The 16,820-nt window shown below is 44.5% G+C and overlaps 1 protein-coding gene across 4 annotated transcripts in view; it reads left to right on the forward strand.

Moving 5' to 3' along the window:
- Positions 1-16,820, forward strand: part of NMT2 (N-myristoyltransferase 2) — a 70,671-nt gene that overhangs the window by 21,598 nt on the left and 32,253 nt on the right. For all 4 annotated transcript variants that reach the window (XM_072825696.1, XM_072825698.1, XM_072825697.1 and 1 more), the window contains exon 2: positions 16,359-16,494. In XM_072825696.1, coding sequence (XP_072681797.1) covers positions 16,359-16,494 — 136 coding nt within the window. The remainder of the gene's footprint in view (positions 1-16,358; positions 16,495-16,820) is intronic.

Consider the following 16,820-nt stretch of genomic DNA (forward strand, 5'->3'; position numbering starts at 1 on the left):
TGCTCCTACTGGTCTGCAGGAGGCAGGCATCGATGGGCCACCATAGCCAGCTCTTGGTCTGCATAGGCTTTGGCATCATCCTACCACCTACAGGAACAGGAGTTTCACTTGCCAGGCTTTTTTTTTTTAAGATTTTATTCGTTTATTCATGAAGAGACACACAGAGAGAGAGGCAGAGACCCAGGCAGAGGGAGAAGGAGGATCCATGCAAGGAGTCTTATGCGGGACTCGATCCTGGGACCCCAGGATCATGCCATGCCCTGAGCCAAAGGCAGATGCTCTACCGCTGAGCCACCCAGGTGTCCCTCATCTGCCAATGTTTTAACAGCTTTGTTGACAATACAGTTCACATACCCTATAGTTCACCTATTTAAAGTGTACAGTTCAGTGGTGTTTAGTATTTTCACAGAGTTGTACAAGCATCCCCACCATTAATTTCAGGGCATTTTCATCACCCCCCAAAAGAAACCCTGTGTCCCTTAGTTGTCACTCCCCACTCTTCATCCTTCAGCCCCTGACAACCACTAGTCTGTTTTCTATCTCCATAGATTTACCTGCTCTGGACATTTTGTGTAAATGGAATCCTGTAATATGTGGTCTTTAGTGATTGGATCCTTTTACTTAGTCTGATGGTTTCAGGGTTCATCCATGTTGTCACGTGTGTCAGGACTTCGTCTTTTGTTCCAGTCTTATTCTGTTGTATGGATATAACACATCTTCTTGATTCGTTTATCAGTTGGTGGGCATTTGGGTAGCTTCTGCTTTTTGGCTGTTGTAAATGATGCTTCTGTGAACCTTTGTGTACAGGTTTCTAGGTGGATGGATGTGTTCGCTTCTCTTGGGCACATACCTCAGAGTGGAATTGCTAGTGATGTGGTAACTCTGTGGTTAGCCTTTTGAGGAGCTGCCTGTCTTCCAAAGCGCCTGCACCATTTTAATTTCTGCCAACAGTGTGTGAGGGGTCTGATTTCTGTACATGCTCGCCAACGCTTGGTATTACCTTTTGTTATTACAGTTATCCCCGCAAGTGTGAAGTGGTCTGCCTGTCAGTTCTCATTTCCAAGTTGGAGTCTGCTGGAGGCTTCTCGAAAATGGAGTAGTGGTTCACCTTTATTCAGAGGGTGGGGGATTTCTGCTTCTTTTCACTGTGTTACTACTATCAGACATGTCTGGCAGTGTGGAGGAGGGAATGGCTCATTTAGTGCCCATGAGAGAAAGGGGGGAAAAACCCAGAAAAACCTTGGTGCACTAGAGTTAACAAAAATGAGTGCAGTTTCTCCATTATACCAATATAAGATAGTATCATTTTAACAAGACAGTGTTGGGGTGGGGGGGGGGTTGTGGTGTGTAATACCAGACCCTAAATACAACTTAACAGAAAACTTCCATTGTACCAGTGTCCTAGAAGTTACAGAATCGGTGCTGTAAACATATTTAAGGAAATTTTGGTGAAATAATCTGGGATTTTTAAATTTACTTATTGTCTCTGTATCAATTCCAGTTTCCATGAGTTGGTTTCATTTATCTTTTTTGGAAAAAAAAAATGATTGTCATACATAGGACCAAAATTTATGGATTCTTCATTTCTGTTCTTTGGGTAGGCATCCATGCCAGTCATAACTTCTCAATTTGTATCCCTCTGGATGAAAGCATTTAGGAAATTTGGAGATATTTTACACTAGGTGTATTGATTAGGAAATTTGGAGATATTTTACACTAGGTGTATTGGACGGAAGAGCTGTGAGGTCCTGGGTTCCTAGTGGTTTCTAGAAAAGCCGTAACCAGCAGCAGTAAAAGAATTGAGGCAGGACAGAGATAATTCTCTGGATTATGAAGCCAAGGGTATGTCCTTGATGGCTTTAGTGGTAACTAAAGGTACCACTAAACACTCTGCCCCATTCCCCTACCCTGCACCCAGCACACTATTGGGCACATAGTAGATGCATAAAAAAGATGTAATATATAGTAAGTTTACCCTGCAGGTAGGGAGAATTGTAGCTTTCAGAGGTATTTTACCACCTGGTAGTAGGCGATTGGAGTCCTCTCAAGAGCCAGAATTATTCACTCATTCATTCAACAAGCATTTGTCATTAAAATTTACTAGTGTCAGGCATTAAAGCATTACAGATGTTGGGGGATGCAAATGTGAATAGCTTTCATCTGTACTCCGCCCCCAGCCCACCCCCATCACTGATACAGCGCAGACATAAAGCACACAGCCACAGTTCAGCAAGTTCAATACCGTACCAGGCGCCAGCCATGGGAGCATTGAGGGTGGAAAGCCTGAAATACCCAGACTCCCAAATCAGAGAATTCACAACACCATACTTATCCACGGCAGATTTCCAGCTCTGCTATGTGGTTCTGATGTGTTTGTTTAAGCCCAGTTGCTAGTCAGATATTTATGGTTGCCTTTAGCCACCAGATGATTTTAAATGTAAACATCACAATAGTACAAATTTGATCCTACTCAGATTTGATGAAAATAAACCACTCATTTTGGGGTGGAAATACATTACTGTTTTTAGAGCACTAGGGTACCATTTGGCAGGGTCTTCATGCATCTCCAAAAATGTACACACTACTTTCTACTTTAGGAATAGGGAACTATGAATCTGTATCTCGAGGGCTGTTCTTCAACAGTTTTTCTCACTATGGAAGATACCTTTCATATTCTGACTTTACAGAGGAATGAATTATCCATTTTAAAATAGAAAAGTTTATGATTTTAGTACATAGTAACTGATGGAAAGAGGAGTCCCTTTATGACCTACCTGCTAGGTGATAGGCTAATGCTTCGTATCAGTTAGTAGACTTTAAGTTATCCTGTGCTTAAAACAAACAAAAAACCTCACAATTCTTTTTTTTTTTTTTAAGATTTTATTTATTTATTCATGAGAGACAGAGGCAGAGGGAGAAGCAGGCGCCCTACGGGAAGCCTGATACAGGACTCGATCCCAGAACCCCAGGATCATGACCTGAGGCAAAGGCAGATAGATGCTCAACCACTGAGCCACCCAGGTGCCCAAGACTTGCAATTCAGTTGTGTAAGTCACCACAGATTTGTCTCCCATGCATTCTGTGTGTGTGTATGTGTGTATGTATGTATGTGTGTGTGTGTGTGTGTGCAGGCAAGGGCCTCCAGAGGTACTTGGGGACCTAGTGAGGCAGGAGGCTCCATCCCCACGTAATGGCCATCTTCTTGATTCAGAGCTGCAGGGCTTGGCTGGGAGGAGAGGTCAGCAGGGAAGAAAGTATAATGGCGCTCCAGTTTTCACCTGGGAGTGGCACCTGTTACCTGTCCTCATTTCCCACCAGCTAAGCAAACTGCCTGCCCGCGCCTCACTTCCAAGCAGGTGGGGATGTATATGCATCATACTTTCTAGTGCCCACAAGAGAGGAGATTCATAAATATTGGTGAGCAGGAATACTGTTTAGCACACATCTGAGTAGGAAAAAGCCAGCTCTCCCACTGTGTTTCTCCTTGACCTTCACATTGCTGACACGTCACCGTGACACAGGTGTGGGGGCTTCCCCACCAGGCAGTGTTGCCACACCAGCTGGGTGCCCTGCACATTGATGCAGCTCCCATACTGTCTTCCTGAAGGTAGTCCCACATGGCTGCCCTCCCGCTGCCTGGGATGCCAGTCCCAAGCCCATGTGGTCACCCCTGCGTCTGACCAACTGGCTAGAAGTTGGGAGGTTACCATGACCGCCTCCTCAGGTTCAATTAATTTGAATTCCCAAAGTGCAGGAAAACAGATGGCTTAGTGTTTACCAGTTTATTATTTATAAAAATGTGGTGAAGACTACGGATGCACATTCAGATGGAAGAGAGGCCTAGAGCAAGGTATATGGGAAGAGGCATGGAGCTTCCATGCCCGCCCTCTCCAGGTGGGCCCCCCCCCCAGCACCTCTGTGTACCCCCCACCTGGAAGCTCTCTGAACCCTGGATGTTTGGGCTTTTTATGAAGGCTTCATGAGTACCCATGGTCGGTGGATAACTCCATCTCCAGCCCCCTCCCCACTCTCGAAAATGAGGTGTTGTTGGGGCTGACAATTCCAAACTTCTAATCAAGGTTTGGTCTTTCTGATGAACAGAGAATGATATATTTTTTTCTATTTCATACATTTTATAATGAAATGAGAGCTGTTCTGTTACTCAAGCTTACACTGTGGTGGGAAAAGCAGATAAGAACCCCAGGTTAGAGTGTGCTGAATAGAACAACGCTCAGATGACAGGGGCGGGGCGGGGGGCTGTCTCTGAGTTAGGGGCACCTGATCCAGATTAGGGGAGGAGCACCTCAGAAGAGGTTATTCTTGGCCTGAATTTTGAATGACAAGCAATTTGCTGGGCATTGAAGGAGGGAAGGGTGTCAGGGCAGGGGAACAGCATGCTTAACTATATAATAACAGTGCCTAGTGTTTATTGACTGGCTTTCTTTGTACAAGCCGCCAGGCTACACACTTACAGACCTGTCTCATTTAATATCCCATGGGTCTTCCATTTGTGTATTATCTAAATTGCATTAGGAATATATGCCTCATAAAGCAAGACTTTGTTATATCTTTATGTTCCAGTAACTGTTACTCTGTAACAAATGGCAACCATTTTATTAGGCTCACAGAATCTGTGGGTTAGTAATTTGGAAAGGGCCCAGTTAGAGAAGGTTCTCCCGGTGAGGGGGGTGGGGGATGTGTGTCTCATGGGGTTCCCATTCAGATTTCAGCTGGGACTGCAGGAAGCCAAAGGCTCCCCTAGACTGAACAGACACCCAAGGTGGCTCACTCATGTGGCCAGCTGTTAGTAGGGGTCAGCTTGTTTCTCCTTCAGTGTGCCTCCCTGGGACCTCACCAGCAGGGCAGGGCTCAGGGTCATCTGATGGAGAGAATGTTCCACAAGAAGTGGATGGGGGCTGCTTGCTTTTCTTACTAGACTTGGAAGTCACATATGGACACATTTGTTGTAATTATGGGTTATAAGTGAGTCACGAGACTGTAAGTCCATATGTTCAGGGGAAGGGAATTATAACCAGGGTGCAGGGGTGCAGGAGCACCTGGCTCTGGTTGACCCAAACAGACCTGTCAGCCACTCACCACTGACAAAAAACCAAAGGTAGAGAGATGAATGGTGGTAAACAAGAAAGGACTTTACCAGGAGCCCAGTGGGCTAGTGTCTCAAAAAGACTGTCTCTTAAGGGCTGAAAACACTCGCAGGTTTATGTAAGGAAGATGTGGGACAAAGGTCGGTGGTACCTGCAGGGGGGCAGTAAAGGTCAAGTCGGTCATTGCCCTGGGGGTCTGGGTGGTCCCTAGTGCTTGAGGATATCTTTTGCCCAAGTTAAGAGATAAGCTGGAAAGAAGAACCTGATCAGTTAGAAACTACATGCTGAGGTCAAAATGGAGGTGATTGGCGTCCTGTCCCCACGTGAAAATGCCATTCCACTTCTATGGAAGGAGAAGGGACAGCAGCCATTTCTTCTGCAGCTACTTCCTGCCGACCAGGGATGACGCAGGGATTTCAGAATGGAAGACTTGGACAGGGCAGCAGGTCTTCGTGTCTCTGGTTCCTCCCAAAATCTACACAGTAAAGGCCTCTCCAGGCTTGTGTGAATAGCACAGGCTCCCATCTGACAAACACAAAAAGTCAAACAACCACCAAAAGAACAAGAAATGGAGCAATGCTTAGCAGGGTGTATTTCCATTTGGAAGGAGTCAAATTTAGATCCTGCTAAAAGGATCTAGAGCTAGAGCATTTATAGCAGTGATGTGTTTGTTTAAATCTTCTGTGGCTCTGGTTACATTTTTTGAGTAATTTGGAATATAGGCACGACATTCTGTTTTAATGAGAGCATGGGTTCCACTTTGGGCTGCAGTCAAAATATCAAGGGCCATCCAGTTTTGAAGGACTACCTTTCAAATGCATGTGGTTTCCTTATGTAGGAGGGTGACTGCATGCCAGGTTTAATTAAAGATGGCTACCGTGTGCTTAGCTAAAGCCTCTACTTGTCATTTTGCATTGATAAGGGGCAGCTCTTGCGACAAATATGATTAAGGGAGAAATCTATCAGGAAACCACTTTGCCTGATGTCTAGCTTTAACAATGTCCTAATTACAAGGAATCACTGGCAAGTGGGAGACAGCTCCTCCTGGGAGATGTGGGCATCCCCAAGTGCATCGTCCAGTTCAATCATGAGGAACGTGGGCTGTCCACAGTCTCCACTGTCCATAGTTAACCCATGGACTGTGGTCTGCTCCGGCTGTTGAGGAGCAATTTTGCCGTCCCAGCCACATAGAATCAGCCAGGGTGTCAGCTGAGTTATACAACTGTTGGGGAGTCCATCCTATTGTCCAGCTATTAAAATAATCATATGCCCATGGGTCCTGTTATTATTCCCATAGGGTAACAGGCAAGAAGAATGTCCACACATGAGCTGTTGTGGTGGTTTCTCTGAAGTTTATACTTCAAGCAGTCCAGCTTAGGCAAACAACAAACATTTAAAGACAATCAGAGGTAGAATTTAACATCTCCAAAGGTCTGTTATTGAAATATAATTTTTCTCCCTCAAATCACCCTCATTTCCATCAGAGGTAGCCAAATGAAAGACAAGTTGAGTTTTAACAAACTTGGCCTGATTATTTATATACGCACAGTAAGAATAGTGACTGGCTGTACAAGTTCTTATAAATCTGCTATGCTGGAACTTTTTATAAAGTGTTTCAGATTGAACTTTTAATATCCTCTTAAGGCCAGAAACCAAGCCACATACTTGCTGTCAGAGTTGCCCGGAGTGCCTATGGGTTTGGGTGAATTCCTCTTCTTCAGGTCCCCAAAATATCCTGAAATTTCCTGTACCTGCCAGGAAGTGACATTCTTTACTCACCTGGTGAGGCTGCTGGGACCTGTCAGCAGGGTAACAGGCCAGCATTTCCAAGGGGCTCATTGGCTCCATCAAGTCAACCTCACTAAAGGTCCCTTAAAGCTGTCTGGTCACCTCGGAGTCTGTGCCTGTCTCTCTAGTATGACACTTCTGTCAACACCTTGGTAACATACCTTGTGTTTCCAGTGGTGTCCTGTTACAAGAACAGATTGCTATTGAACCTCTGCAAATGATTATAATCGCCACAAAAGAAAGAGAACTCACTGAGAGTTTTTGATTTCTAGAGGGTTTGGAAAGGGAGAAAAGATACAGGTTTCAATTTGTTCACAAAGGAATATTTTATCATATTTATGTAAGTCATAGGTATCCTAAGAGAAACTATTTCCTTAAATCTGGAAGAGCAAACATTAGAGAACCAGCAGTGCTTCAAACAAGAGTCACAAGAACTATAATTGTCTTCCTCAATTCATTCAATCTCATGTTACTAATTCCTGTTCTGTTTGAATGCAGCTTTTCTTTTAGTTCCAGAAATTCTTTTTTTTTTTTTTAAGATTTTATTTATTTATTCATGAGAGACACACAGAGTCAGAGACACAGGCAGAGGGAGAAGCAGGCTCCCTACAAGGAGCCCAGTGTGGGACTCATTGCTAGGACCCCGGGATCATGCCCTGAGCCAAAGGCAGATGTTCAGACACTGAGCCACCCTGGCATCCCTAGTTCCAGAAATTCTTACCCAGTTTAATTTTATGATCTTAAAGATGTTGGAAACCTGTATTTGTCAAAAGTCTATTCAATGACTCTCCTTAAGATGAAACACATTATGTAAGATCACCAGCATGGGTAATCATCAATGACTCAAAAATGGCCACGTTTAAAGATCTGGTGAGAGTTTATTATAATGCCGTTAACAAGGAAATCCAGTTATTTTGTGACACACATTTCAGTAATCAGAATGTCAAGTGATGACCTTATACCAAGACATACTAAAACTTAAGAGATTTCATCTATTTACTAGAACAGCGATAGCATTTTGCCATACAACATAATACAAGAAGTTTATCATTATTTGTTTGACAGTGTTCCCCAAGTAACTGATCATACCAAATAAACAAGCCTAATTAGTCAAGAAGACTTCATCTAGATTTGAATATTTGGGAACTCTGATTTTAAAAAAACCCTCAGGGCAGCCCGGGTGTCTCAGCAATTTAGTGCCGCCTTTGGCCACCTTTGGCCCAGGGCCTGATCCTGGAGACTCAGGATCAAGTCCCATTCAGGCTCCCAGCATGGAGCCTGCTTCTCCCTCTGCCTGTGTCTCTGCCTCTGTGTGTGTGTGTGTGTGTGTGTGTGTGTCTCTCTCATGAATTAATAAATAAAATCTTAAAGAAAAAAAACCTCAGAAGGGCTTAAAGCACATATCCAAATGGAATTGTACATCATTATAAAACTTAATATTTAATTATCTATTTAACCAAAGTGGCAGTAGTAGAGTCTACAGAAGAGTATGTAGTTGTTGGCAAAACTTAGGTTCTTTAATATTGAGAATGAATGAATGAATGAATGAATGAATAAATTAAATCCTTAAAAAAAGAAAAATTAAAAAAATTAATTCATTCCAGTCTGAGTCCTGACCACATGTAAAAATTCTTTTTCAAAAACTCCCTACCACTTTGTTTTTACATTCACATTTTGTCTTAAGTTTTCCTTCTTTAAATAATCAGTCTCATTTTAGGACAAAATTATTAGCTCTTCCTTCAACAAAAATGTATTCCCATTCCTCATACCTATCTTATCAAAAACACATCTTGGGGCCCCTGGGTGGCTCAGCCATTTAGGCATCCAACTCTTGATTTCAGCTCAGGTTGTGATCTCAGGGTCCTGGGATCGCGCCCTGCACTGAGCCTACTTAAGACTCTCTTTCTCCCTCTCCCTCTGCCACTCTGGCACGGGCTCTCATTTTCTCTCTTAAAACAAACAAACAAACAAAATGCATCTTACTTTCCCTGCATACAGAATTGTTCTCCTTGTCCCTAAGACTCTCCCCCAAAGTCATGTCGTGTTTTGGTTTATATATTAGGCTCAGGCTTGAAGTCTGCAATCTCATGTAAACTAAGTCTAAGTATGGCTGAGGGCTCTGGGGGTTGATCTGAATACCATACATGGAGCAGGTACCTTGTCTGCTTCCCACACACCCTTTGTGAAATGGTGGACAGATGTAGGAGAGCCTGGGCATGGGGTGGGGGGATAGAAAGCAAACCACAGCCACTGGCCCATAGCAGTTCTGAAATCCAAGCAAGAACCTGTTGGCTGCTCCTGGATTCGGGTTCAGCCCTACTCCCTGGGAGCTGTCCTCCGTGAGTCTGGGCTCTGTCCTTTGGGCTCTGGGCTCTGGGCCCTGGCCTTCCAGGCATCCTTCCAAAAGAAAACTGACTTAGCATCTCTGGGAGTAACCTTCTTCTGCTTCTTACCTGGAAAAGACTGAAGGTCCAAAGGCTTCTGTTGACTTTGTTCAACTCTCTTTCAAGCTGGTGTAATGCTGTTAGAAATGCTTTCCTGCATTTCCATTTACAATCTGCTCTGGTAGACAAAGCTACCCTAAAATCCCTTTCAGATAAACCTTTCTTTCTGGTGAGAATGTTGTGTTTCAAAGATTCTTGGAAGCTCTAATATTTACAGAGGATAGACAAGGCCCATCAAGCCTTTTGTCCATTTGTTTGTTTGTTTTTTTCTTTTGTCCATTTGGAATGGTCCAGAGGCACCACCTTCAATCTTCTAAGGTCCTAACAGAGGGTCCTATGGCTCCACCCTCTCATTGATTTTCTGTTCTGAAGCCATTTTTTAAAAGATTTATTTATTTAATAATTTAGAAAGAATGAGCAAGCAAGGGGGAGTTGGAGAGGGAGAGAGAGAATCTCAAGCAGACTCCCCATCCCCACTGAGCATGGAGCCCAATGAGGGCTTGATCCCACAACCCACAGGATCATGACCTGAGCCCAAGCTGACGTCAAGAGTTAGACTCTCAACCCACTGAGCCACCCAGGTGCCCTTGAGGCCATTTCTTAATATGTCAATATGTCAAGAAGGCAAATATCTCCTTTGCCTTCTGGAGATGCTGGGTATGAGAAGCACTTATTCTTTAACCTGCAAAGTACTGGCTGAGTGTATATGTTCTCTGACTTCCACTCAGAAACTAACTAGTTTATTCTTGAGTTGATCCCCCTATGGTCTCATTATAGACAGCCAAGCAGAGCCGGCACCTTCAATCTCTGCCCAGAAATCTTTAGTTAGATCATCATCAGCTCATTAGGTACATTTTCTGGTTTTCTCCATTATCACTGGCAGCAGCTTTCTAAATGTTGCTCCTCTAGTACATAATGAGGGTCTCCTTTCCTGATTCAGGTTTCTGTTTGAAAATGAAGCACTCACTGAAGTAACCATTACACAAAACACTGTGTTTATTTTTGTAGAGTCCTCACCAGTAAGTCTCCTCTCCTTCCTTTTCACCTGGCCTCCTTGGAGCTGTTGCCTTGTGTTTTAGGGTTTTATTAGAGCGGTCCTCCACTTTCAGGCACCAAATTTCTGATCCTGTTTGTATCGCTCTGTAACACAGTCACCACAGAGCTGGTGACATAAAACAGCGGTCAGTCTGTCATGCTTGAGATTCTCTAAGGTGGAAAGGCAATTTCTCCCTTGGCACCTCTCACGCTGGTGCAGGCATGGATCCTCAGAGCTGATTGTCCAACCAGGCTCCCTCCCGCAGCCCTGGTTGGTGCCGCTGCTGCCTGGAGTTCTGTGCACTGTCTGCTGGCCCGGTGGTCTCAGTATTCAGACCTCTTCCATGGCTCCAGGCTGCCCCTAGAATGAGCATCCTGAGGGAGCCGGGTGGACACTGCATGGCCTTTTGTGACCCAGCCTCCAGAATCACATGGCGTCGCTTCTGCTGCATAAAGAGCAGGTGACAAGCCTGCCCAGATTGAAGGGGAGAGGAATAGACCCCACTGCTTGCTGAGAGAAGGATCAGTGAATTTTTGGACATGTTTCGAAACTGCTTGCAACTGGAACGGCATCTGGTAAAAAGAGAACCTCACTATGTGATGGCATCCAGTAAGTAGGCAGATCTGCCTCTCTTATGATATTTGCTTAGCAGTCTCTGCGCAGTGCAGTGTGACCCCAGTAATAACAAGTTATGTTACTTCTTGTATTTACTATGTATTTTTGAAAAGTAGAGATATGGCACTTGGCATTGTATACCTTTTACCCCAAATGAATTAAAAGCTAAATATGATTTTCCAACAAAGTTAGTAGAGGAGAAACATAGAAGGATATTTATGTAGTTTTGCAATAATAGGGAAGGTCTTTCTAAGCAATAGTTAAAAGCTCAGAAGCTACAAGGGAAAGTTTTTTAAAATATTAGACTCCACCAAAATTTTACATTTCTATATAGGAAAAGATACCATAAAAAAATAAACCAGGTAGGGATGCCTGGGTGGCTCACTGGTTGCGCATCTGCCTTCGGCTCAGGATGTGATCCTGGGTCCTAGGATTGAGTCTCACATTGGGCTCCCCGCAGGGAGCCTGCTTCTCCCTCTGTGTCTCTGTCTCTTTCTGTCTCGTGAATAAATAAATAAAACATTTAGAAACAAACAAAAATAAACCAGGTAAGTATTTGCAATCTAAATAATACACAGCAGTCTAGGCAATGTGGTACAGACATAAAGTTGTATCTCATAGGGCTGTTGCAAGGATTGAATGAAAGCACACAAAGTAAAAATACTTCACAACTGGTAGGTTCCATCCATGCTTTTATAAAGGCCACTGACAAATCAATTTTTTTAAGAGATGAGTAATAGAAAAAGGATATGAATGAGCAATCCATGGAAAAATATAAGTAGTCAGTAAACATGGGAAGATTTATAGCCTCACTCCTGATTAAGTAAAGAAAAGTTAAATCTGCAACGAGACTTTTCTACTTACAAGACTCAGTCAGTTAAGCATCTGCCTTAGTCAGTTAAGCATCTGCCTTAGGCTTAGGTCATGATCTCAGGGTCCTGGGATGGAGCCCTGGGTCAGGCTCCCTGCTCAGAGGAGAGTGTGCTTCTCACTCTCCCTCTGCCCCTCCCCTTGCTCCTGCTCTTCTCTTTCTCAAATAAAATCTTTTTTTTTTTTTTTTAAAGACTGTCAAAGGTGAGTAAGAGTGTTAATATTTCAGTATTGGCAGAGAAGTTGGGAAATTACATTCCCATTTATTTACTGTTCTTTGTTCCTTGATAAGAAAAAAAGTGTATTTTGCCTCTGGCTTTCAGGATTTTTTTTTTTTTTTTAATCTCTGATTTTCTGTAGTTTGAAAAGGATGTGCCAATGCCGAAGCTAGTGTGTTTTGGCACATATCCTGTCCAGTGTCCTCTGAGCTTCCTGGATCTGTGGTTTGGTGTCTGACATTAATTGGGGGAAATTCTCAGTCGTGACTCTTCCAGATATTTTTTTTATGTTCCTTCTTTCTTCCTTCTGTTTCTGGTATTCCCATCACGCATGTGTCACACCTTTTGTAGTTAGTTATCCCACAGCCTTTGGATATTCTTTTCTACTTCATCAGGCTTTGTTCTCATGGCTTTTCACTTCTTGAGGTTCCTTTTTTTTGTTCCTGTTTTTGTTTGTTTTTTAGACAGAGTGCATACTTGCCTGTGAGAGTGGGGGTAGGGGGAGCCCAGCGTGGGGTGCTGTCCTATGACCCTGAGATCGTCACCTGAGCCAAAATCAAGATATGGACGCTTCACCAACCGAGCCCCCCAGGTGCCCCGCTTTTGGAAATTTCCATTGAGCTTTTTTTCTGTATTGTTTTGTTTTGGGTTTTGTTTTGAAGATTGTATTTATTCATTCATGAAAGACACACAGAGAGAGGCAGAGACACAGGCAGAGGGAAAAGCAGGCTCCCTGCAGGGAGCCCGATGTGGGACTCCAATCCCAGGACCCCAGGGTCACACCCTGAGTGGTGGATGCTCAACCACTGAGCCACCCAGGCACCCCCTGTTAAGGTTTCTATTGCTGTATCTTGGAGTTCAGAGATTCTTTCCTCAGTCATGCCCAGTCCCCTAATAAGCCCATCAAAGGCACTCTTCATTTCTCTTACTGTGCCTTTTATTTCTATCATTTCTTTCTGGTTCTTTCTCAGGTTTTCTATCTCTTTGTTAATGTTGTTGGCCCTTGCATGCTGTCTCCTTTGTTCCTTTGACACTTCCACATATTAACCATAGCTGTTTTGAATTCCTGGTCTGAGAATTCCAGTATCCCTGCCCTGTCTGACTCCTGTGCTTGGTCTTTTTTTTTTTTCCAAGTGTGTTTTTGGCCTCTCAGTATGCCTTGTAATTTTTTCTGGGTAGCCGGATGTCAGCTACCAGGTGAGCGGAACTGTTCTGGGGGGCCTGCAGTAGCATGGAGGTGAGGTGAGGGCCAGGGGGTTCCATGGTCCTGCCTTTGGGCCCCTCCCAGCTCCTAGTGAGTCTGTGCCTCTGGGCTGTGAACTCGTTCGTGTTTTCCTGAATCTTCTCCTACCCTCTTGTGTGACACAGGACGCTACAGTGGGAGCACTGTGTTCTCAACAAGGCCTGGCCCCCAGAAGAAACTAGTCAACCAGAGCCTAAGTGACATGGGAAAATATCAAACCCAGCCCACTATCTTCCCCTCTTTCCCTCCCACTGCCAGAAGCATGGGGGGATTGTTGTCTGATGTTTGCTCTCAGAACCTGACAGCTCCTAGAGGTAAAACTCATGAAAGTGTGGGAGATCCCTGTGACTGGGTCTCTGGTCCACATGCAGGCCCCAGCAGTTGGGCAGTTACACCTCTGATTTTCTGTTTGTTTGTTTAACATTTATTTATTTGAGAGAGAGGGAGAGGCAAGACACCCCACACACACATGCCCCCGCAGAGCAGTGAGCCCAACGACACAGGACTCAACCCTAGGACCCTGAGACCATGACCTGAGCCAAAGGCAGATGCTTAAGCGACTGAGCCACGCAGGCGCCCCCACCTCTGGTTTTCTTACCTGAGTCCCACTCTGCATTCCTGAGACTTTGCTCTGGGAAGCAGCAGTGCCCTGTATTCACCTGTCTGTCCAGTCTTAGTTTGTCCTGTGTCTTTGCCTTTCTCATGGATCCAAGAGGAATTGTTGATTTTTCAGTTAAGATGGAGTGGTGATTTCTAAGCTCCTTACATGCAGAACCAGAAACTGACATACTGTTGGTAGAGTGGATACTGGCACAGTATTTAGTAAAACAATCTTAATTATCTACTAAAAGTAAAAATTTGGGTGCCCTTTGACCTAGCATTTCTACCTTTGGACATACTGGCATGAATGCTTAAAGATATAAGTACTGTACTTTTTTTTTTCAGCATTAAAAAAAAGGTTTCATTTCTTTATTTGAGAGGGAGAGAGCATGAGAGCGAGCACAAGCTGGGGAGCTGCAGAGGGAGAGGGAGAAGCAGACTCCCAGCTGAGCAGGGAGCCTGATGTGGGGCTCGATCCCAGAACCCCGGGATCATGACCAGAGCCAAAGACAGATGCTTCACCAACTAAGCCACCTGGGCGCCCCTGCCGCAGCAGTTTTTAATATAGGAATGGTTAAATATGCTATATTTACACAATGGAATGCTCTCTAGCTGCTAAGAAGAAATGAGGTAGCTCAATATATCCTGACATGGGAAGAAGTCTTAAGACACATTGTTAAGTGGAAGGCGAAAAAAAAAGCAAGTTGGCGAATGGTATGTTTAAGATTCCGTTTTTGTTTAAAACTTACAGTGAAAATGAAGGCGTGCTAAGAGAAGAAGGACAGTTTTGGAAGAATATGTACCAGAAAACCCATTGGTTGCCTTTGAGGGACAAATGTCACAAGGCTATTAATACATATCTTATGTGTCTTGTATGATGCAGATATATTTGAAAATTAGGTAAAAAAGTCAAGAGGGAAAGTAGGTAGCAGCAGATACAGCCATTTGAGGACAACAGAATGGAACTGATCGTTTCCATCATTTCACCCTCCAGACAGGCCGTAGTGCCGTAACCAGCTCGGAACCTCACCTTACCTGCTGGGAGCCCTGTGGTAGCCTAGACCCAAGTAACTGGAAACGGTACATCTCCTTGTGTCTCTTCCGCTGTTTCAGGAGGTGACAGTCGTAAGAGGACAAGAGTTCCAGACAGAAATGTTTTACCAGTGCACATTTTCTTCACGTGGAATTTCTTACTGTTAATTCCTCTTGCTAAATTCTTTACCAAGGAAAATTTCCCCTTCTACGGAGAAGCGGTTTCTTCGGTTCTGTGATGTTGAGATGAGTGGTTTGTTGCACCCAAGAGATGTTTATAATGGAGCTTTTCACAACACGTAGCTCTCCCTTAGAAGCCTGACTAGAAAGTAGGTTAGCGGCACTGTGGTTAAGTGTGAAAGCTCTCTGACTTCCATTATAAAATATGGTTTCTAGCTACAGTTTCCCTGCTCGGATGATATGTAAGCAGCTGCAGTATGGCTGAGTGGAGACTAATAATTCTTCCTACTTCCTTGTCCTGGTAACTCTCATATGACTAAATTTCATTTCCCACCTTACATCCTGTTTTGAGTTTCTGGATCTGATCCCATCATGTGCATGTGGAGCGGGGGACTTCCTACATGACACCAGCAGAATTCTCATTTAACTCCATCCTGGAGGTAGCATCAGATTCCTCGAGGTAGGGGTTCAGTCCTACAGGATTGTGCACACCCCACACTGCCCCCCACTTCAGATGCCAGCCTCAAACCCAAGCAGTCCCCTGCACTTCTGACCGACTGGCTATAAGTCAGAGGTTCCCAAGACCCCTTGCTCAGATTCCACTAATTTGCTGGAACAGCTCACAGAAGGGATAGAAACATTTTATTTTCTAGATGACAGGTTTATCCTAAAAGGAGAGGTCTCAGGACTGGCCAAGTGGAAGAGATGCACAGGCCCAGGTGTGGGGAAAGAGCGCAGAGTCTCCATGCTCTCTGGGCACACCACTCTCCCCGAATCTCTATGGCTTCACTAACCCAGAAGCTCCCTGAACCCTGTCTTTTTTGGGGTTTTATAGAGGCTGCATTCTGTAGGCAGGACTCATTAAACCATCGGCCATCCTGCTGACCCCCTCTCCTCCCTGGATGTTGGGGGCCGGGACTGGAATTTCCAACCCTCTGATCACAGGGCTGGCACCGCAAGCAACCAGCTCCCATCCATAGGCACTTTCCAAAAGTCACATCATTAACATAAGACATTTTTAAGCTCTTGTCGCTTAGGAAATATGTATGAGGGTCATCTGAATGATCAAATATGTATGCTTCTTAGAAATCACAATATCAGGCATCCTAACACAGTTTTGTTTTGTTTTTTTCCCCCCCTCCTGGGTATAATTCACGTTCTTCTCAATGACTAATTTTATATAATGATTTTTTGTTCTTGTTTGATCCTCTGTGACTCTCCTAACAGAAGTCCTGGAGGGGATTTGGGTGCCAAGAAGAAAAAGAAGAAACAGAAGAGAAAAAAGGAGAAACCAAACTCCGGAGGCACCAAGTCCGACTCGGCTTCTGATTCCCAGGAGATCAAAATCCAGCAGCCTTCAAAAGTGAGACCCCAGTTTTGTTTTACCCCCTGTGGTATTTCAGGCACGTGAGAGGCGGACTGTGCCACCCCGCGCCCTGCGGGACCAGAGGGGCGTTAGGGTTGTGCCCTGAGTGCGCGCTAGATGACACTCGTCACTGGAGGCTTCACAGCCTTCCTGGCGCTGGTGTGGGTACCTAAATGACCAAGAGGTACAGCCTGTGTGTGTGTGTGTGTGTGTGTGTGTGTGTGTGTGGCTACGGGCTGCAGTTTTCCTTTTGCTCAGAGCAAATTAGCATGTAGATTGTAGTGCTAGAAGTTAAGTCTCAGCGTGAGTTTGTTAGGTGTGTC

Source organism: Canis lupus, chromosome 5 (assembly GCF_048164855.1).
Source record: "Canis lupus baileyi chromosome 5, mCanLup2.hap1, whole genome shotgun sequence".
Lineage (NCBI taxonomy): Eukaryota > Metazoa > Chordata > Mammalia > Carnivora > Canidae > Canis > Canis lupus.